General features: G+C 41.2%; 1 protein-coding gene across 25 annotated transcripts in view; it reads right to left on the bottom strand.

Moving 5' to 3' along the window:
- The window catches only part of LOC138637428 (titin homolog), a 1151517-nt gene that overhangs the window by 921751 nt on the left and 206502 nt on the right, over positions 1 to 23264 (bottom strand). For all 25 annotated transcript variants that reach the window (XM_069726100.1, XM_069726106.1, XM_069726124.1 and 22 more), the window contains 3 exons: positions 20399 to 20458; positions 9080 to 9133; positions 2483 to 2542 (listed from right to left, as the gene is read on the bottom strand). In XM_069726100.1, coding sequence (XP_069582201.1) covers positions 2483 to 2542; positions 9080 to 9133; positions 20399 to 20458 — 174 coding nt within the window. The remainder of the gene's footprint in view (positions 1 to 2482; positions 2543 to 9079; positions 9134 to 20398; positions 20459 to 23264) is intronic.

Genomic DNA, 23264 nt, shown 5'->3' with positions numbered 1-23264 from the left:
AAAGCATGGTGGTGGAAACATCATGCTTTGGGGCTGTTTCTCTGCAAAGGGGTCAGGACGACTGATCCGGGTACATGAAAGAATGAATGGGGCCATGTATCGTGAGATTTTGAGTGCAAACCTCCTTCCATCAGCAAGGGCATTGAAGATGAAACGTGGCTGGGTCTTTCAACATGACAATGATCCAAAGCACACCGCCAGGGCAACGAAGGCGTGGCTTCGTAAGAAGCATTTCAAGGTCCTGGAGTGGCCTAGCCAGTCTCCAGATCTCAACCCTATAGAAAACATTTGGAGGGAGTTGAAAGTCCGTGTTGCCAAGCGAAAAGCCAAAAACATCACTGCTCTAGAGGAGATCTGCATGGAGGAATGGGCCAACATACCAACAACAGTGTGTGGCAACCTTGTGAAGACTTACAGAAAACGTTTGACCTCTGTCATTGCCAACAAAGGATATATTACAAAGTATTGAGATGAAATTTTGTTTCTGACCAAATACTTATTTTCCACCATAATATGCAAATAAAATGTTAAAAAAACAGACAATGTGATTTTCTGGATTTTTTTTTCTCAGTTTGTCTCCCATAGTTGAGGTCTACCTATGATGTAAATTACAGACGCCTCTCATCTTTTTAAGTGGTGGAACTTGCATTATTGCTGACTGACTAAATACTTTTTTGCCCCACTGTATCTGTATGTCATTTCCTCCTGTATTAGACCTCGTTCACACGTTATTTGGTCAATATTTTTACCTCAATATTTGTAAGCTAAATTGGCAGCCTGATACATCCCCAGCCAACAGGAAGCCCTCCCCCCTGGCAGTATATATTAGCTCACACATACACATAACAGACAGGTCATGTGACTGACAGCTGCCGGATTTCCTATATGGTACATTTGTTGCTCTTGTAGTTTGTCTGCTTATTAATCAGATTTTTATTTTTGAAGGATAATACCAGACTTGTGTGTGTTTTAGGGCGAGTTTTGTGTGTCAAGTTGTGTGTGTTGAGTTGCGTGTGGCGACATGAATGTAGCGACTTTTGTGAGATGAGTTTTGTGTGGCGACATGCGTGTAGCAACTTTTTGTGTGTCGAGTTGCATGTGACAGGTTAGTGTAGCAAGTTGTGTGCAAGTTTTGCGCATGGTGAGTTTTGCGCGTGGCGAGTTTTATGTGTGGTGCCTTTTGAGTATGTGCCAGTTTTGTGTGAGGCCACTTTTGCATGTGTTGCAACTTTTGTGCATGTGGCAATTTTTCCGCGGGTGCAAGTTTTGCGTGTGGCGAGTTTCCCATGAGGTGAGTTTTGCACGTGTGGTGAGTTTTGCGTGAGCCTAGTTTTGCATGTGGTGAGTTTTGTGCATAGCCAGTTTTGAGCGGCGACTTTTGTGTTTCGACTTTTATATGGCGAGGTTGGTGTATGTGTGGTGAAATGTGTGCTGAGGGTGAAATGAGTTCAAGCACGTGGTAGTGTGTGTCGCATTTTGTGTGTTCATATCCCTGTGTGTGGTGAGTATCGCATGTCGGGGCCCCACCTTAGCAACTGTACGGTATATACTCTTTGGCGCCATCGCTCTCATTCTTTAAGTCCCCCTTGTTCACATCTGGCAGCTGTAAATTTGCCTCCAACACTTTTCCTTTCATTTTTTCCCCATTATGTAGATAGGGGTAAAATTGTTTGGTGAATTGGAAAGCGCGTGGTTAAAATTTCACCTCCCAACATAGCCTATGACGCTCTCGTGGTCCAGACGTGTGACTGTGCAAAATTTTGTGGCTGTAGCTGCGACGCCTCCAACACTTTTCCTTTCACTTTTTCCCCATTATGTAGATAGGGGTAAAATTGTTTGGTGAATTAGAAAGCGCGTGGTTAAAATTTCACCTCCCAACATAGCCTATGACGCTCTCGTGGTCCAGACGTGTGACTGTGCAATATTTTGTGGCTGTAGCTGCGACGCCTTCCTTTCACTTTTTCCCCATTATGTAGATAGGGGCAAAATTGTTTGGTGAATTGGAAAGTGCGGGGTTAAAATTTCACCTCACAACATAGCTTATGACGCTCTCGGGATCCAGACGTGTGACTGTGCAAAATTTTGTGGCTGTAGCTGTGACGGTGCAGATGCCAATCCTGGACATACATACACACACACACATACACACACACATTCAGCTTTATATATTAGATTACTAGGGTTTGTTTTTTCCTGGAGGATTTTGTACTCATTTTCCATTTTTACTGTTGCTTGTTCTCCGCCATTTTTTTAATCTTTCCAGATAGATAGATAGATATGGGATAGATAGATAGATAGATAGATAGATATGACATAAATAGATTGATGGATAAATAGATACAGTAGCATAGTACAACAAATGTTTCCTTTCTTTATATTTGATAATAGTAAATAAAAGTGTCATATAATGATTAAAAGCCATTCATAAGTAGATGATTCACTTATTTTACTGCATTTAGTGTACAATAAGAATGGATCTTACCTTTGGCTGGAGCTTTTTTCTCAGCTTTCTCCTTCTTTACAGGTTTTTCCTTTGCTGCTTCTGAAATATGACAAGATTAAATTTTATAACCAAATTATGGTCTGAATCAGTGTCGGACTAGGTCGCAAAGAGTCCACCAGTAAAATTTACTTTGAGGGCCCACAAGCCAGCTACATGCAAATATTGCATTACCCACCTTCAGTAATTTACATATGCTTCTATAAAATAATAAACTAGATTGCTTGAATGAATTATGAGATTATGTTATTGACTGTACATAGCATTGTGCCAAATACTGCTCGTATAGGTGGGTTGGTTCACACTTCTGCACAGGGACCCACCAGAGAATTAATCTGTTCTCTATGAGCCAGTCCTTATGCCATAATTGTGAAAGCACCACTCCAGCTTTGTTGCTTTTTTTACCCTTGCCCTCAGTCATATACTCACCCTCCGGCATCTTGACCAATTTTGGATTCCAGTCCAGTTCCCATCCCATGGCACCAACTTGTGAGCGCAGCTTCAAAGTGGCTGGTACTCGGAAGCTATGTAACAAGCTCTCAATGCAAGCCGGAGACCCAGAACAAGGCTAGAATGAGGCTCTCATAGACATAGAACGTAATATGTTCCTAATTACGTACATACAAATAAGCACATGGACATAACCTAAAACTACCCCCTGATGAAGGAATTCTTATTCCGAAACGCACGTCGGGGTGCGCAGTATCCGGACCGGGCAATATTTAAAGGTATAGTTTTATTTCCCCCCCCCCCCTTCACTTTATAATCCTTTCATGCATCATGCACATGGCACTTTATTAGGATTTTTTCACTTAGCACTCATTGTTATAATGGTGTACTTCATCTTTTTTGGAGTTCCCTCTTCACTTTACCGATTAATTTATATATTTCTTGCAAACACTTGCACTAGCATTGAAGCCACTGGGCTACACACACTCTTTTATAAATTTTTGGTAATCTTTCTATGGATATTTCACATATACATCTGTGTCTCATCTTTTTGTGAGTTTATGATGCTAAAAATGGGGAAGGATGTGAGATAAATTATATATCAATTTTACCTTGTCCGCCACAGGATAAATTGGTCCTTGATTTTTCATATATGGTATATTTATTTATTTATTTATTTAAGTCTTATTGTTGTTATTCGGATCCATGCACAATTGTATTACCGGTATATGCTGTTCTATTGTCTTGAATAATATGAGATGAAATAAAATATATATTTTTTTATTATCCCCTGCTTTTGATGGTCCTTGGTCGCATCTAATTCAGAGCTTGGTTTAATACTTATCCGCTCGAGTGGATTCCACTTATTTGGTTGCACATCACGGTGACTATATGGTATTGGAATTATTGTTCACGTACTGTATATATGCACTTTTGGTGAAGTCATGTTTGCTGTATAAATTCATGTGTATATGAAATCTCATTTGTGTATAGTGTATACAAAATCATGTATGCATAAGTCATATGTACCTGATTTAAAAATCATGTCTGTATTTATAATCATATGCAAGTGTATATACTGTAAAATCATACATGTGAGTGTATGTAAAATCATGTAAGTTTTTACAGTACTTTTATTATAGCCTGTCTGTGTGAAAGTATCCTTTTATACAGTAAAAGCATATAGTATTTCGGTGCATAGAAGTCGCTTGTTTTTAAGTGTGATATATGCTTGTACACATGAGGTCAAAATTGTTGGTACCCCTTGTTTAAGGACAGAAAAAGGAAGGTGCGATCTGACACTGATGTTCCTTGAGCTTGAAGTTCACCTTTAATCTGTTTAGAAGTTTTTCTGGGCTCTTTTGTCACCATTCGTATTATCTGTCTCTTTGATTTGTCATCTATTTTCCTCCTTCGGCCACGTCCAGGGAGGTTGGCTACAGTCCCATGGATCTCAAATTTCTGAATATGTGCAACTGTAGTCACAGGAACATCAAGCTGCTTGGAAATGGTCATATAACTTTTACTTTTAACAAGTTTGGCTATCATTTTCTTTCTAATCTCCTGAGACAACTCTTTCCTTTGCTTCCTCTGGTCCATGTTGAGTGTGATACACTCCATGTCACCAAACAGCACAGTGAGTATCTGTAGCCCTATATAATACAGGCCCACTCACGGATTCCAAGATTGTAGACACCTGTGATGCTAGTTAGTGGACACACCTTGATTTAACATGTCCCTTTTGTCACATTATTTTCATGGGTACCATCATTCCTGTCCAGGCCTACTTCATGAGTTTTATTTTTTTTTAAATTCTGTAGAAGCATGGTTGAAAAACAATGTCTGACCTTCAGTTCATTTTCATAGATCTTTCATTTTTTATTACGTTTGTCAGGTTCAAGTTATTTCTGTGACCATTGTGGGTTTTTATGTAATTAAACAAGGGGTACCAGCAATTTTGACCAAAAGAAAAAAATGCCAGGAGCATATTAGATATGATTTCTACATGCCCATTTAAATGAAAGTATGTTAGAAAGTTGAAAATCCCCCAATTAATATTTTAATTAATATTGAAGTTTGTTTTCCATTTCTTTCACAATTAAGCACTAAATACCATGTTATTATTATAGCCTTAATTGAAATGTTGCATTTCCAAAATTAAATGGCATTCAATAAAACATAGCCCTAAATTTGAAAACCTTATTTTAGGAACATATATCCAAAACATGGTGGATAACACAATTGCATAACAATCTCTCTATTCGCCTTATAAATAAAGTCAGCAGAAACCGATGACCTAACTTATGTCCTAATAAGTCAATGAAATAAACTTATAACGTTATGCATTTTATGGAAAACTCAAGGGCATAGATAAACAAGACATCTGTTTCCTGCATAATTAATAGGGTATGTGGTGTGAATACTACTTAAATGTACCAACATTTAACATGTTGGTACAAAGCTCTACCAAAAGCTACGCAAATGATACATGCACTAAAATTATCATATGCTTTAATCATTTTTCTACAAAATCCATGTTTAATTCTATTTCATGTTACACCCCTCTATTTTAGAGTTTCCATAAATCAAACTTTATTAGAGTTCGTTAGAAAATTAAAGCACATATCGTTTAGTGCTCTTATGTTAAAGGGTTGCAACCAATCAACTGGAGCAACGAGCTCTACGAGTTCTAAAGTGTAGGTGCAGTAAACTTGGGGTGTTCGTGCCACCGAATGACACTTGTTGAGACAGCTCTCTGTATAGAGAAATTGATTGCCAAAGTAAGGCAAGTCAGAACTACTGTAATTTATTTAATGTAATTTGTCTATCGAGCCTTATCAACTCCTTTTTACAGATTTCATTTGATTGCCATTCACGCGGCAACACGGCTCTGTTTTTCTGTTCACAGATCAACCAAGTGTTAATGCAACATTTTCAATTGTTTGTGCTGTGTTAAATGGCAAGACACAGGGGTTATCTGAAACTTTTAATACCTTACGCATGGGGCTAAGAACTAACAGGCAGGTAATTGTTGACTTACTGCCTCACAGACCAACCCTTCTGCTGGCGATCCTGCATCTTTTGCTCATGTCATTCAGTCAGAGCAGGGTCTTTTCTTCCCCTCTACTCTGTTGACAGGGCTTCTCTGATGACTGTGCAACTGTGGGGAGCTGGCTGTCAATCAGCTTGGCATCAAAAATGATGCTGCATCAACAGAGCAGACTAGAAGAGGAAGATCTATTTTGCTGATGATACAGTAGGTGAAGTGAAGCAGGAGAATCTCTGGATGACCTGGCACCTGGCAGGGATCACCCCCATGTAGAACAGGCAGGTAGTTAAGAACTACCTGCCTGTTAGTTCTTAGTCCCGTACATAAAAATAAATAAAGTCCTCGATAATCTCTTTAAAGTTAGCTGAATTATAGTACATGGTGCTTAAATCGGATATTTAACATTTCCTCCATGTCTATTGATTAATTCACAGAAAAAGCATATAAACACAGATGGACAGAAGAAAAAAACAGTTGGTCCATCTACGCTGCTGTTAAATTATGTATTTTTGTTAAATTAGAATAGTTATATGCTTGCTAAAGATATTTAGAAATTTGCTTGCTGTGAATTTTCCAAGTACCTTGTGGAATTATGTTGCAAGCATCCACTCTTTCAATAAAATTATATTTCCTGACATTACTACTGCTCTTTCCCCCAACCACTTTCAGATTCTGCACTCTCACTTTTTGCAAAGTTTCTAGTAATAAATACTTTCACTGTCAGTCTTAGTAGGTTGTGTATAAAGGGTTATTCCCATCTGACAAAGTCAGGGGAGTGACACATAAAGGAATAACCTCTCGGAGCTCCTTAATTCTTAAATAAATGGGGATGTAGTGCTGGTTTAGCACTGCAGCTTCATCTAAGTATTTTCCTGTATGGCATCACCTCTGCTCAAATGCTGCAGTTTCCCTGCATACCAGATGATCATATTATGATGGCATACCTTAGCAATGCAATGTAATAACTTGAGATGGGAATACCATGTTAATTTTTTGTTTATCATGCCCTGATTCGTCATCTTTACACAAAGCCATACAAATTAAAGTACCGTATATACTCGAATATAAGCCGAGATTTTTAGCCCAAATTTTTGGGCTGAAAGTGCCCCTCTCGGCTTATACTCGAGTCACGGTCAGCGGCAGGGTCGGCGGGTGAGGGGGAGAGGGCGCTGAGACATACTTACCTGCTTCCGGGACTCCTGATGCTCCCCCTGCCTGTCACACTGTCTCCGGGTGCCACAGCTCTTCCCCTGTTCAGCGGTCACGTGGGACCGCTCATTAGAGAAATGAATATGGACTCCACTCCCATAGGGGTGGAGCCGCATATTCATTTCTCTAATGAGCGGTAACGGTGACCGCTGATACAGGAAGAGGCTTTGCCACCCGGAGACCAGCTGTCCGGGGGAAGGAGCGGGACGCCGGGAGCAGGTATTACATATTCACCTGTCCGTGTTCCACACACCGGTCGCTGCTCTGTCTTCGCATCCTCTTGCAGTGACTGTGCAGGTCAGAGGGCGCGATGACGTATAGTGTGCGCGCCACCCTCTGCCTGATCAGTCAGTGCAGAGAGACGCCGAGACGGGACGCTGAGGAGCTGCAAGCAAGAGAGGTGAGTATGGCATTTTTTTTTAATTGCAGCAGCAGCAGCAATGGCACAGCTTTATAAGGAGCAGCTATGGGGCAATAATGAACGGTGCAGAGCACTATATGGCACAGCTATGGGGCAATAATGAATGGTGCAGAGCACTATATGGCACAGCTATGGGGCAATAATGAACGGTGCAGAGCACTATATGGCACAGCTATGGGGCAATAATGAATGGTGCAGAGCACTATATGGCACAGCTATGGGGCAATAATGAACGGTGCAGAGCACTATATGGCAGAGCTATGGGGCAATAATGAACGGTGCAGAGCACTATATGGCACAGCTATGGGGCAATAATGAATGGTGCAGAGCACTATATGGCACAGCTATGGGGCAATAATGAATGGTGCAGAGCACTATATGGCACAGCTATGGGGCAATAATGAACAGTGCAGAGCACTATATGGCACAGCTTTCTATGGTACATCTATGGGGCAATAATGAACAGTGCAGAGCACTATATGGCACAGCTATGGGGCAATAATGAACGGTGCAGAGCACTATATGGCATAGCTATGGGGCAATACTGAATGGTGCAGAGCACTATATGGCACAGCTATGGGGCAATAATGAACGGTGCAGAGCACTATATGGCACAGCTATGTGGCCATAATGAACGGTATAGAGCATCTATTTTTATTTTTGAAATTCACCGGTAGCTGCTGCATTTTCCACCCTAGGCTTATACTCGAGTCAATAAGTTTTCCCAGTTTTTTGTGGCAAAATTAGGGGGGTCGGCTTATACTCGGGTCGGCTTATACTCGAGTATATACGGTATTTCAATCTTTCCAAATAAATGTTATGCTTAAAACATTGCACCATTTTTGTAGTCTACTTTTTGACATGCAAAAACATTGCTGGCATTGCTCTTGTGGTTTTCCAGCAGAGTGACCTCGGACTGCATTTTAACACAGTATAAAGTATATTATTAGCAAAGTAGGGCACTGCATATTTTTATAGTTTTTTTTCCTCTTTATCTAAGTCCCTTCTTGATAACCACTTAAATGGGTTATCCACTACTAGGACAACACCTTCTTAAAATACATTTTTGACCCCTATAAAATAATAAAGCCTATACTCACCTCCTGTGCCAGCGCCGTTCCCACGGTGTCGGCATTCGCTCTCCCCGGGGCTGTGATGCGGTGTTTTGACACGTGATGCTGTCTCTGCCTTTGGACAAACTGAACATGAAGAGGAAGCTGATCCCGGACATCCTCTTCATGTTCAGTTTGTCCAAAGACGGAGACAGGGAAGCCAGCGCTGATTAGGCTCCGAGCATCACGTGTCATTACACTGTATCACAGTCCTGGGTCCATGAGTGTTGACACTGCTGGAATGGAGACGGCATGAGAAGTGAGCATAGACTTTATTATTTTATTGGGGCCTAACATTTAGTTCAAAAGGTGGACAACCCCTTTAATCCAAAATTTACCTTTGACTGGAGCTTTCTTTTCAGATTTTTCCATTTCTTCTGCTTTTGCTTTTACTAGAAGTGGTAAATTAAACAATAGTTACTTGCTAATTTACAATGCTATAATCAAGTATAATTTAACTAACCAAATACTGTGCAAAGGCACCTTGTTATAGTGCTGTAGAGAAACATGATTTTATAGCGCCATGGAATAAATGGCGCTATAAAAATGTATAATAATAATAATAACTATCTCAGACCCTGGCTCAAGAATAATTACGTATTACAGATTACCCCTCTTGCAGGTCACAGGGGTTCAGCTTAAACCTTAATGGCTTCATAAATTTATAGCAGCTGTCTTTGACAACCTAGTGGCATTGGAATTTTAGACAAATGTCACTTATGTTTTTGCAGCAGTTTGAAGAGCCAAATCCAGAAGAGGAAGAAGAATATGTTCTTCCATTATAATTCCCATTCTAATTGAATACACCCATTAAGCAGCTGAATCAAGTGTCATTTTTCAAGAATGCTGTACCAATAAGATATTTTAATGCTTTAATTGTGCTTGTATAGATAGAGCTAGTTATCCTTTGAGATTTTTATGTTTTATGTCTGTAAGGGTGGTTTCACACTTGCGTTTTTGTCTGCAGCGGTTTTTTTCCTATATTTAACATTGAAAACGCATGCGTTTTTTGGTGTACGCGTTTGCATGCGTTTTTGAACGCATGCGTATTTTTACTGCATGCATTCATTTTCAGAAATGCAACTTGTAGTATTTTTGAGAGGCGTTTTTTGGATCAAAAAAAAAGCATGCGTTTTCATGCGTTTTTTTTTGGTCAAAAAATACATTGGAGTCAATGGGGACGCATGCGTTTTTTGTGCATGCGTTTTTTTGCGTTAAAAACGCATGCGTTTTTCTATTAAAAAAACAGAAAACACACTGATATGCCACCCCCCAACATAAAGGTGTTAAAGGGATCCTAACCCTATTCCTACCCCTAACCCTAACCCTACCCCTAACCCTAACCTTACCCCTAACCCTAAACCCTAAGGGATCCTAACCCTACCCCTAACCCTACCCCTAACCCTAACCCTAAGGGATCTTAACCCTATCCCTACCCCTAACCCTACCCCTAACCCTACCCCTAACCCTAACCTTAAGGGATCCTAACCCTAACCCTACCCCTAACCCTACTCCTAACCCTACCCCTAACCCTACCCCTAACCCTACCCCTAACCCTACCCCTAACCCTAACTATTTCTGTTTATAGTGGGTTTTTTACTTTATTTTGATGATTGGCAGCTGTCACACATTTCTCAGCATGCGTTTAAAAAACGCAAACGCATGAAAAAACGCATGTAAATGCGTCAAAACGCTGCATTTTTTCACCACATGCAAAAAGCATGCGTCAAAAAAACGCAGCGTTTGCACGCGTTTACATGCGTTTTTTCACCATGCTTTTTTTTGCGCTTTTTACCGCAAAAACGCACCCAAAAAGACGCAAATGTGAAACCAGCCTAAGTCAACATTCACACAAATTGAAAATGTTTCTTTCTATTGCTAGCCTAGTTGCATAATAGATTTTTTTATCATTAATTTTTATTTTCATTGAGGCAGGTAGTCTGTATGAACTTTTTTTATCCATTGGTTCTAAACTGTCTGTTAAAAATGAATGAAACTCGGATAAAACTCTGTCATCAGTCTTACATGGATTCCTGTAAACCTTATTGGTCAAGTCTAATCTGCAAAACTGATAAGAATAAGTCATGCTGAGAGTCTAAAAGTTTTCTACCGCTGGAGACACAGATCCATTTTTAACCCCTTCACCACTTTGCAGTTTTGCGGTTCTGTTTTTAGCTCCCTTTCTTCCCAGAACCACAACTTTTTCATTTTTCCATCAATATGGCAATGTGAGGGCTTGTTTTCTTGCGGGACGAGTTGTACTTTTGAACTACGCTATTGAGTTTACCTTATAATGGAAAACAGGAAAAAATTCCTAGTGCTATGAAATTTCAAAAAAAAGTTCAATTACACAGTGCCAGGCAGCAGCTGCCAAGGCAAACAGGATCATGGGGTGCATTAAAAGAGGTCTGGATACACATGATGAGAGCATTATACTGCCTCTGTACAAATCCCTAGTTAGACCGCACATGGAGTACTGTGTCCAGTTTTGGGCACCGGTGCTCAGGAAGGATATAATGGAACTAGAGAGAGTACAAAGGAGGGCAACAAAATTAATAAAGGGGATGGGAGAACTACAATACCCAGATAGATTAGCGAAATTAGGATTATTTAGTCTAGAAAAAAGACGACTGAGGGGCAATCTAATAACCATGTATAAGTATATAAGGGGACAATACAAATATCTCGCTGAGGATCTGTTTATACCAAGGAAGGTGACGGGCACAAGGGGGCATTCTTTGCGTCTGGACGAGAGAAGGTTTTTCCACCAACATAGAAGAGGATTCTTTACTGTTAGGGCAGTGAGAATCTGGAATTGCTTGCCTGAGGAGGTGGTGATGGCGAACTCAGTCGAGGGGTTCAAGAGAGGCCTGGATGTCTTCCTGGAGCAGAACAATATTGTATCATACAATTATTAGGTTCTGTAGAAGGACGTAGATCTGGGTATTTATTATAATGGAATATAGGCTGAACTGGATGGACAAATGTCTTTTTTCGGCCTTACTAACTATGTTACTATGTTACACAGCTGTTTTTTAGGTTTTTTACTTACCATGTTCACTAAATGCTAAAACTGACCTGCCATTGTAATTATATGATTCCTTGGGTCAGTACAAGCACTCAGGTACCAAACATGTATAGCTTCTTTTTTATTTATGTGGTGAAAAAAAATCCAAAGTTTGTACGAAAGAAAAAAGATCACCATCACCATGTCTCCATTTTTCATGATCTGGCTCTGAGTGAAGGCTTTTTTTTGCACACCGTGCTGACGTTTTTATTGATATAATTTTGGGGTAAATATTTTGTTTTGCATTTTGTTGCAATGTTGCAAGGTAGCTAGTGTATCCAGATGTCTAATACTTCCCAATGCACCATAATGAGATTACAGTGTTGTGATTATCCAAGTTTGCTGATAGTTGGAACTTCAGATTGGAGACAGACAAGGTATTTGTGCATATTATAAGAGTAGGGATAGAAACATACAGAAAATAGACATACACTGCTCAAAAAAATAAAGGGAACATATAAACAACAGCATATAACTCCAAGTAAATCAAACTTCTGTGAAATCAAACTGTCCACTTATGAAGAAACACTGTTTGATCATCAATTTAACATGCTGTTGTGCAAATGGAATAGACAACAGATGGAAATTATTGGCAATTATCAAGACACACTCAATAAAGGAGTGGTTCTGCAGGTGGGGACCACAGACCACATCTCAGTACCAATGCTTTTGGTTGATGTTTTGGTCCCTTTTTAATGTTGGTTGCACTTTCACACTCGTGGTAGCATGAGACGGACTCTACAACCCACACAAGTGGCTCAGGTAGAGCAGCTCATCCAGGATGGCACATCAATGCGAACTGTGGCAAGAAGGTTTGCTGTGTCTGTCAGCGTAGTATCCAGAGGCTGGAGGCACTACAAGGAGACAGGCCAGTACACCAGGAGATGTGGAGGGGGCCGTAGAAGGGCATCAAGGGCAACAACCCAGCAGCAGGACTGCTACCTCAGCCTTTGTGCAAGGAGGAACAGGAGGAGCACTGCCAGAGCCCTGCAAAATGACCTCCAGCAGGGCACAAATGTGCATGTGTCTGCCCAAACGGTTAGAAACTGACTCCATGAGGATGGTCTGAGTGCTGGACGTCCACAGATTGGGGTTGTGCTCACAGCCCAACACTGTGCAGGATGCTTGGCATTTGCCATAGAACACCAGGATTGGCAAATTCGCCACAGGCGCCCTGTGCTCTTCACAGATAAATGCAGGATCACACTGAGCACATGTGACAGACGTGACAGAGTCTGGAGATGCCGTGTAGAGGAATCTGCAGCCTGCAACATCATTCAACATGGCCTGTTTGGCAGTGGGTCAGTAATGGTGTGGGGTGGCATTTCTTTGGAGGGCTGCACAGCTTGTGGCTGGAGTGTGTCAGCAGTTCCTGCAAGATGAAGGCATTGAAGCTCTGGACTGGCCCGCCCATTCCCCAGACCTGAATTTAATTGAACACATCTGGAACATCATGTCTCGCACCATCCACCAACGTCACATTGCACCACAGACTGTCCAGGAGGTGGCGGATGCTTTAGTCCAGGTCTGAGAGGAGATCCCTCAAGAGACCATCCGCCACCTCATCAGAAGCATGCCCAGGCATTGTAGGGAGGTCATACTGGAAGGTGGAGGCCACACACACACTACTGAGTATCATTTCTTTCTCTTGAGGCATTTCCACATAAGTTGGATCAGCCCGTATAAGTTGGATATTAGTTGTGATTTACGTTGATAATTTTTAGGTTTTATTGTTCTCAACACATTCCACTATGTAATGAATAAAGATGTAAAACTGGATTATTTCATTCAGTGATATCTAGGATATTTGATTTTAGTGTTCCCTTTATTTTTTGAGCAGTGTATTTACAATGGTAGAGGAAAGTTAGGAAGCAACATTCATGGTTTCAAAGCCTCAACCTTTCTCCAAATGGAATTTATAAAAGGACAGATCGAAAAACATGAGGAAACATTCCATCTTCCAACAGCTTAAGAATATATCCAACATTGATTTTTTGTGGCAGATGTGATGAGTGATATTGGTACAGGAGTATTTTATACAAATTTTCTTTGCGAGGTATGCAAAGTGATTATTTATGAGGTCATACATATTCTAAGTACTTTTTTTTGCCATTTGTTAACCCCTTCAAGACCCAGCCTATTTTGACCTTAAAGACCTTGCCGTTTTTTGCAATTCTGACCAGTGTCCCTTTATGAGGTAATAACTCAGGAACGCTTCAACGGATCCTAGCGGTTCTGAGATTGTTTTTTCGTGACATATTGGGCTTCATGTTAGTGGTAAATTTAGGTCAATAAATTCTGCATTTATTTGTGATAAACACGGAAATTTGGCGAAAATTTTGAAAATTTCGCAATTTTCACATTTTGAATTTTTATTCTGTTAAACCAGAGAGATATGTGACACAAAATAGTTAATAAATAACATTTCCCACATGTTTACTTTACATCAGCACAATTTTGGAAACAAAATTTTTTTTTGTTAGGAAGTTATAAGGGTTAAAATTTGACCAGCGATTTGTCATTTTTACAACGAAATTTACAAAACCATTTTTTTTAGGGACCACCTCACATTTGAAGTCAGTTTGAGGGGTCTATATGGCTGAAAATACCCAAAAGTGACACCATTCTAAAAACTGCACCCCTCAAGGTACTCAAAACCACATTCAAGAAGTTTATTAACCCTTCAGGTGCTTCACAGCAGCAGAAGCAACATGGAAGGAAAAAATGAACATTTAACTTTTTAGTCACAAAAATTATCTTTTAGCAACAATTTTTTTATTTTCCCAATGGTAAAAGGAGAAACTGAACCACGAAAGTTGTTGTCCAATTTGTCCTGAGTACGCTGATACCTCATATGTGGGGGTAAACCACTGTTTGGGCGCACGGCAGGGCTTGGAAGGGAAGGAGCGCCATTTGACTTTTTGAATCAAAAATTGGCTCCACTCTTTAGCGGACACCATGTCACGTTTGGAGAGCCCCCGTGTGCCTAAAAATTGGAGCTCCCCCACAAGTGACCCCATTTTGGAAACTAGACGCCCCAAGGAACTTATCTAGATGCATAGTGAGCACTTTGAACCCCCAGGTGCTTCACAAATTGATCCGTAAAAATGAAAAAGTACTTTTTTTTCACAAAAAAATTCTTTTAGCCTCAATTTTTTCATTTTCACATGGGCAACAGGATAAAATGGATCCTAAAATGTGTTGGGCAATTTCTCCTGAGTACACCAATACCTCACATGTGGGGGTAAACCACTGTTTGGGCACATGGTAAGGCTCGGAAGGGAAGGAGCGCCATTTGACTTTTTGAATGAAAAATTATTTCCATCGTTAGCGGACACCATGTCGCGTTTGGATAGCTCCTGTGTGCCTAAACATTGGCGCTCCCCCACAAGTGACCCCATTTTGGAAACTAGACCCCCCAAGGAACTTATTTAGATGCCTAGTGAGCACTTTAAACCCTCAGGTGCTTCACAAATTGATCTGTAAAAATGAAAAAGTACTTTTTTTTCACAAAAAAATTATTTTCGCCTCAATTTTTTCATTTTCACATGGGCAGTAGGATAAAATGGATCATAAAATTTGTTGGGCAATTTCTCCCGAGTACGCCGATACCTCATATGTGGGGGTAAACCACTGTTTGGGCACACGGCAGGGCTCGGAAGGGAAGGCGCGCCATTTGACTTTTTGAATGGAAAATTAGCTCCAATTGTTAGCGGACACCATGTCGCGTTTGGAGAGCCCCCTGTGTGCCTAAACATTGGAGCTCCCCCACAAGTGACCCCATTTTGGAAACTAGACCCCCCAAGGAACTTATCTAGATGCATATTGAGCACTTTAAACCCCCAGGTGCTTCACAGAAGTTTATAACGCAGAGCCATGAAAATAAAAAATAATTTTTCTTTCCTCAAAAATGATTTTTTAGCCTGGAATTTCCTATTTTGCCAAGGATAATGGGAGAAATTGGACCCCAAATATTGTTGTCCAGTTTGTCCTGAGTACGCTGATACCCCATATGTGGGGGTAAACCACTGTTTGGGCGCACGGCAGGGCTTGGAAGGGATGGCACGCCATTTGGCTTTTTAAATTGAAAATTAGCTCCAATCATTAGCGGACACCATGTCACGTTTGGAGAGCCCCTGTGTGCTTAAACATTGGAGATTCCCCAGAAATGACACCATTTTGGAAACTAGACCCCCAAAGGAACTAATCTAGATGTGTGGTGAGGACTTTGAACCCCCAAGTGCTTCACAGAAGTTTATAACGCAGAGCCATGAAAATAAAAAAAAAAATTATTTTCTCAAAAATGATCTTTTAGCCTGCAATTTTTTATTTTCCCAAGGGTAATAGGAGAAATTTGACCCCAAAAGTTGTTGTCCAGTTTCTCCTGAGTACGCTGATACCCCATATGTGGGGGTAAATCACTGTTTGGGCACATGCCGGGGCTCGGAAGTGAAGTAGTGACGTTTTGAAATGCAGACTTTGATGGAATGCTCTGTGGGCGTCACGTTGCGTTTGCAGAGCCCCTGATGTGGCTTAACAGTAGAAACCCCCCACAAGTGACCCCATTTTGGAAACTAGACCCCCAAAGGAACTTATCTAGATGTGTGGTGAGCACTTTGAACCCCCAAGTGCTTCATAGAAGTTTATAATGCAGAGCCGTGAAAATAATAAATACGTTTTCTTTCCTCAAAAATAATTATTTAGCCCAGAATTTTTTAATTTTCCCAAGGGTAACAGGAGAAATTTGACCCCAAAAGTTGTTGTCCAGTTTCTCCTGAGTACGGTGATACCCCATATGTGGGGGTAAACTACTGTTTGGGCACATGCCGGGGCTTGGAATTGAAGTAGTGACGTTTTGAAATGCAGACTTTGATGGAATGCTCTGCGGGCGTCACGTTGCGTTTGCAGAGCCCCTGATGTGCCTAAACAGTAGAAACCCCCCACAAGTGACCCCATTTTGGAAACTAGACCCTGAAAGGAACTTATCTAGATGTGTGGTGAGCACTTTGAACCCCCAAGTGCTTCATAGAAGTTTATAATGCAGAGCCGTGAAAATAATAAATACGTTTTCTTTCCTCAAAAATAATTATTTAGCCCAGAATTTTTTATTTTCCCAAGGGTTACAGGAGAAATTGGACCCCAAAAGTTGTTGTCCAGTTTCTCCTGAGTACGCTGATACCCCATATGTGGGGGTAAACCACTGTTTGGGCACACGTCGGGGCTCAGAAGGGAAGTAGTGACTTTTGAAATGCAGACTTTGATGGAATGGTCTGCGGGTGTCACGTTGCGTTTGCAGAGCCCCTGGTGTGCCTAAACAGTAGAGACCCCCCACAAGTGACCCCATTTTAGAAACTAGACCCCCCAAGGAACTTATCTAGATATGTGGTGAGCACTTTGAACCCCCAAGTGCTTCACAGACGTTTACAATGCAGAGCCGTGAAAATAAAAAATCATTTTTCTTTCCTCAAAAATTATGTTTTAGCAAGCATTTTTTTAGATTCACAAGGGTAACAGGAGAAATTGGACCCCAGTAATTGTTGCGCAGTTTGTCCTGAGTATGCTGGTACCCCATATGTGGGGGTAAACCACTGTTTGGGCACACGTCAAGGCTCGGAAGTGAGGGAGCACCATTTGACTTTTTGAATACGAGATTGGCTGGAATCAATGGTGGCGCCATGTTGCGTTTGGAGACCCCTGATGTGCCTATACAGTGGTAACCCCTCAATTCTACCTCCAACACTAACCCCAACACACCCCTAACCCTAATCCCAACTGTAGCCATAACCCTAAACACAACCCTAACTGCAACACACCCCTAACCACAACCCTAACCCCAACACACCCCTAACCATAACCACAACCCTAATTCCAACCCTAACCCTAAGGCTATGTGCCCACGTTGCGGATTCGTGTGAGATATTTTCGCACCATTTTTGAAAAATCCGCGGGTAAAAGGCACTGCGTTTTACCTGCGGATTTTCCGCGGATTTCCAGTGTTTTTTGTGCGGATTTCACTTGCGGATTCCTATTGAGGAACAGGTGTAAAACGCTGCGGAATCCGCACAAAGAATTGACATGCTGCGGAAAATACAACGCAGCGTTCCCGCGCGGTATTTTCCGCACCATGGGCACAGCGGATTTGGTTTCCATATGTTTACATGGTACTGTAAACCTGATGGAACACTGCTGCGAATCCGCAGCCAAATCCGCACCGTGTGCACATAGCCTAATTCTAAAGGTATGTGCACACGCTGCGGATCCGCAGCAGTTTCCCATGAGTGTACAGTTCAATGTAAACCTATGGGAAACAAAAATCGCTGTACACATGCTGCGGAAAAACTGCACGGAAACGCAGCGGTTTACATTCCGCAGCATGTCACTTCTTTGTGCGGATTCCGCAGCGGTTTTACAACTGCTCCAATAGAAAATCGCAATTGTAAAACCGCAGTGAAATGCGCAGAAAAAAACGCGGTAAATCCGCCATAAATCCGCAGCGGTTTAGCACTGCGGATTTATCAAATCCGCAGCGGAAAAATCCGCAGAGGACCAGAATACGTGTGCACATTCCTAACCCTAACCCTAGCCCTAACCCTAACCCTAACCCTACCCCTAACCCTACCCCTAACCCTAACCCTACCCCTAGCCCTAACCTTAACCCTAACCCTACCCCTAACCCTAACCCTACCCCTAACCCTAACCCTACCCCTAACCCTAACCCTAACCCTACCCCTAACCCTAACCCTATTCTAACATTAGTGGAAAAAAAAAAAATTCTTTATTTTTTTATTGTCCCTACCTATGGGGGTGACAAAGGGGGGGGGGTCATTTATTATTTTTTTTATTTTGATCACTGAGATAGATTATATCTCAGTGATCAAAATGCACTTTGGAACGAATCTACCGGCCGGCAGATTCGGCGGGCGCACTGCGCATGCGCCCGCCATTTTGGAAGATGGCGGCGCCCGGGAGAAGACGGACGGGACCACGGCTGGATCGGTAAGTATGATAGGGTGGGGGGGGACCACGGGGGGGGGGATCGGAGCACGGGGGGGGGAATCGGAGCGCGGGAGGGGTGGAACGGAGCGCGGGGGGTGTGGAACGGAGCACGGGGGGGCTGGAACGGAGCACGGGGGGGTGGAACGGAGCACGGGGGGGGGGTGGATCGGAGTGCAGGGGGGGTGATTGGAGCACGGGGGGGTGATTGGAGCACGGGGGGAGCGGACATGAGCACGGGGGGGAGCGGAGCACTGGACGGAGGGGAGCCGGAGCAGTGTACCGGCCAGATCGGGGGGGTGGGGGGGCGATCGAAGGGGTGGGGTGGGGGCACACTAGTATTTCCAGCCATGGCCGATGATATTTCAGCATCGGCCATGGCTGGATTGTAATATTTCACTCGTTATAATGGGTGAAATATTACAAATCGCTCTGATTGGCAGTTTCACTTTCAACAGCCAATCAGAGCGATCGTAGCCACGAGGGGGTGAAGCCACCCCCCCTGGGCTAAACTACCACTCCCCCTGTCCCTGCAGATCGGGTGAAATGGGAGTTAACCCTTTCACCCGATCTGCAGGGACGCGATCTTTCCATGACGCCGCATAGGCGTCATGGGTCGGAATGGCACCGACTTTCATGACGCCTACGTGGCGTCATGGGTCGGGAAGGGGTTAATATTTGATACTCTATCGTGCAAACACTGATGTCTCTCCTTGTTTTATTCGCTTAAAGGAGTTTTTTTACAAAAATAATTATTCAAAACTCAAAAGAGCTAGTCAAAAAGTGCAATAAAATCAATTCAAAATATTGTGCAGTGGAACAACATGTTCTGTTCCCTAAACATGTGGAGTAGAGATCTGACAGAAAAGAGGCTGATAAGTGATAATTTCTGCCCTGCAAATTTGTATAGAAATGTATATACAGTATGTATGTATATTTGTATATAAATGTATATATACTGCATATAATATTAAATTATTTGTTATTACTTATTGAAATTAAATTATAATGAATCAAATTGTTGTCCGTTATCATTGCTACAATACAATATGCAATATTTGTATCACATCACAGCAATGATAAGGGTCAATAACCATTTGATACATATATCATATCACCTATTGATTATTATCTAAGTTAGTAGTGAAATGAAATTCAAAATCAAAGTAAAACAGGGGACCGCACTAACAGCTGGTTCTATCACCTAGATGAATTAAATGTGACTCAGATACCAAGAAGCTAAATTGGATATCAGGTGCTCACGCTGAAAATAAGTCCAAATCACTGCTGCATGTAGATAGAAGAAAAGCGGGCACTCACCATCTAAATAAAACCCAAACTTTATTCTGACATCATGTCAAATGCAGGACAGGCAGAGAAACACAGGCTTCCACAAGACGACGGCCGTTTCGCGGTTGGATGGTGAGTGCCCGCTTTTCTTCTATCTACATGCAGCAGTGAAATGAAATTAATGCTTGAGTGCTGGCTATACAAACTCAACAATCTATCCTTCATAGTTAAAAAACGTTGGATTTTGCAATAACATGGAGATCTCTGCTGCTATTCAGTCAACAAGTAGCGTCTTTTACTAACTAACCTTTGATTTGGACTTTCTTTTCTATTTTCTCTTTTGGTTCAACTTTTTCTTTTGTAATTACTGTAATGAGACCAACATAGATAAGTGTCTAACACATTGTAGAACATAGCAGAATGAAAGGAACAGTAGACTATTATTACAAGCAATCCTATTGTATTTTTGTTTTTAAACATGACTAGTTTACAACTCCCAATCAAGCTAATTGAAGAAATTGTAAATAAATTATACATAAGGAAGAGAAAAGTATACAAATAAGGCACATAATAATCAAAATGTGATTAAACAAAAATATACACAGCTAAATCTTCTGACCATTTTGCAAATACTCCAAACTTAGAACCTAAATTTTATATACCTGTGCCCTGGGGATGGATAAAACTCAAGAAAAAACAAAAACAGACAGAGATGCTTACCTGTCTAAATAGGCATCAATACAAATGCACTAATAGGCTGAGAACCAGATGCTCTGCATTCTCTGTGTGAACACTGCCACATACAGATTATATTTTTTTGCACTTGTGTGCCACCTGCCAATCCCTGATTAAAGGCTGGCTGTCTCATTTGGTATTACTATAGGGCCTCATTAATAGGCTGAGAACCAGGTGCTCTCGATTTCTTGTGTGAACATTGCCACATACAGATTATATTTTTTGCACTGGTGTGCCACACAGCCAATCCCTGATTGAAGGCTGGCTGTCTCATTTGGTATTATCGCACCTGTGCAGTTGCCATTTGACTTGGGTCCGCTGCACCCTGTTAGTGCATTTCTATTGAGGCCTAGTTTGACAGGTAAGCATCTCTGTCTGTTTTTGTTTTTTCTTGAATATTGGAGGATTTTTTCCTCTTTTCGTGGTTTTTATGAAGGATAAAACTCAGAAACAAACTCATTTACTTCCAATGGTAACTCAGAAATTCGACTTCAGTGCCTCTACTGTCATGCACTGATGTCCTCCATCTTTGTGAGACGTGCTACAGAGTAGTAGGTGGGCGTACTACCCAGTCATGAATACAAAGTATTCATAAATGTCCTGCTGGCTAACCAATTGCAAAGGTTCATCAATGCACTAATGACAGAGAGGGGATATGGCACACAGCCCTCTATTTATTTCCCTAAAATTCACCTTGTCACCTTTAATTTGTATTGAATACAGTGCACGTGAATTTGATATTAGATTATCAGTAAACTGAAGGTGTAGCATGCATTATTGACTAATTAGACTGGTATAAACAACGATGTGCAAAACAGATAGCACAGTTAAATGTCTGCATTTTTTAATTTTTTTCAAGCAAAAAAAAAAAGAGAATCAATAGTTCGTACTAGTACTACCACATAAAAAATATATTTTAGTCTCATTTACATTAAAACAACAAAGATAAGTGGAGACATCAATTCAGTGAAAATATTCAGACTGGAAAGCTGGAATTTCTGCAAATGAACAGAATTATTGTAAATCTGCTTAGGAAAGTTATCTGATGTCTGTAATCGAAAACTCCTTTACAGTGCATATATGAATGGTATTTTGCATATACACACAAGGTCAAAATTGTTGGTACCTCTCGTTTAATGACTTAAAAACCTACAATGGTTACAGAAAAAACGTGAATCTGACGAAAGTAATACTAAATAAAAGATCTATGAAAATGAAAAAATGAAAGTCAGACATTGCTTTTCAACCATGTTTCCACAGAATAAAAAAAAATAATAAAACTCATGAAATAGGCCTGGACAGAAATGATGGAACCCCTGAAAATAATGTGACAAAAGAGATTTGTTAAATCAAGGTGTGTCCACTAACTAGCATCACAGGTGTCTACAATCTTGGAATCAGTGAGTGGCCTGTATATAGGGCTACAGATACTCAGTGTGCTGTTTGGTGATATGGTGTGTATCACAGTCAACATGGACCAGAGGAAGCAAAGAAAATCGTTGTCTCAGGAGATTAGAAAGAAAATGATAGCCAAACTTGTTAAAGGTAAAAGTTATATGACCATCTCCAAGCAGCTTGATGTTCCTATGACTACAGTTGCACATATTATTCAAAATTTAAGATCAATGGGACTGTAGCCAACCGCCCTGGATGTGGCCGCAGGAGGGAAATTGATGACAAATCAAAGAGACGGATAATACGAATGGTAACAAAAGAGCCCAGCAAAACTTCTAAACAGATTAAAGGTGAACTTCAAGCTCAAGGAACATCAGTGTCAGATCGCACCATCCGTCATTGTATAAGCGAAAGTGGACATCATAGGAGACGACCAAGGAGGAAACCATTGTTGAAGAAAAATCATAAAAAAGCCAAACTGAAATTTGCCAAACTACATGTTGACAAGCCACAAAGCTTCAGGGAGAATGTCCTATGGACAGATGAGACAAAAATGGAACTTTTTGGCAAGGCACATCAGCTCTATGTTCACAGATAAAAAAATTAAGCATATCAAGAAAAGAACTACTGTGAAACATGGAGGAGGCTCTGTTATGTTCTATGGCTGCTTTTCTGCATCTAGCACAGGGTGTCTAGAATCTGTGCAGGGTATAATAAAACCTCAAGACTATCAAGGGATTCTAGAGAAAAATATGCTGCCTAGTGTCAGAAAGCTTGGTCTCATTCGCAGGTCATGGCTAAGAAGAAAACATTGGACTATTCTGAAGTGGCCTTCTATGAGCCCTGACCTAAATCTTATTGAGCATCTTTGGAAAGAGCTGAAACATGCTATCTGGAAAAGGCAACCTTCAAAACGAAACAACTGGAGCAGTTTGCTCTTGAGGAGTGGGCCAAAATACCTGTTGAGAGGTGCAGAAGTCTCATTGATGGCAACAGGAATAGTTTGATTGCAGTGATTGCCTCAAAAGGGTGTGCAACAAAAT

This window comes from Ranitomeya imitator, chromosome 5 (genome assembly GCF_032444005.1).
Source record: "Ranitomeya imitator isolate aRanImi1 chromosome 5, aRanImi1.pri, whole genome shotgun sequence".
In the NCBI taxonomy this organism is placed as follows: Eukaryota; Metazoa; Chordata; class Amphibia; order Anura; family Dendrobatidae; genus Ranitomeya; species Ranitomeya imitator.
The sequence above is the reverse complement of the archived record's forward strand: the minus strand, read 5'-3'. Positions and strand labels throughout refer to the sequence as shown.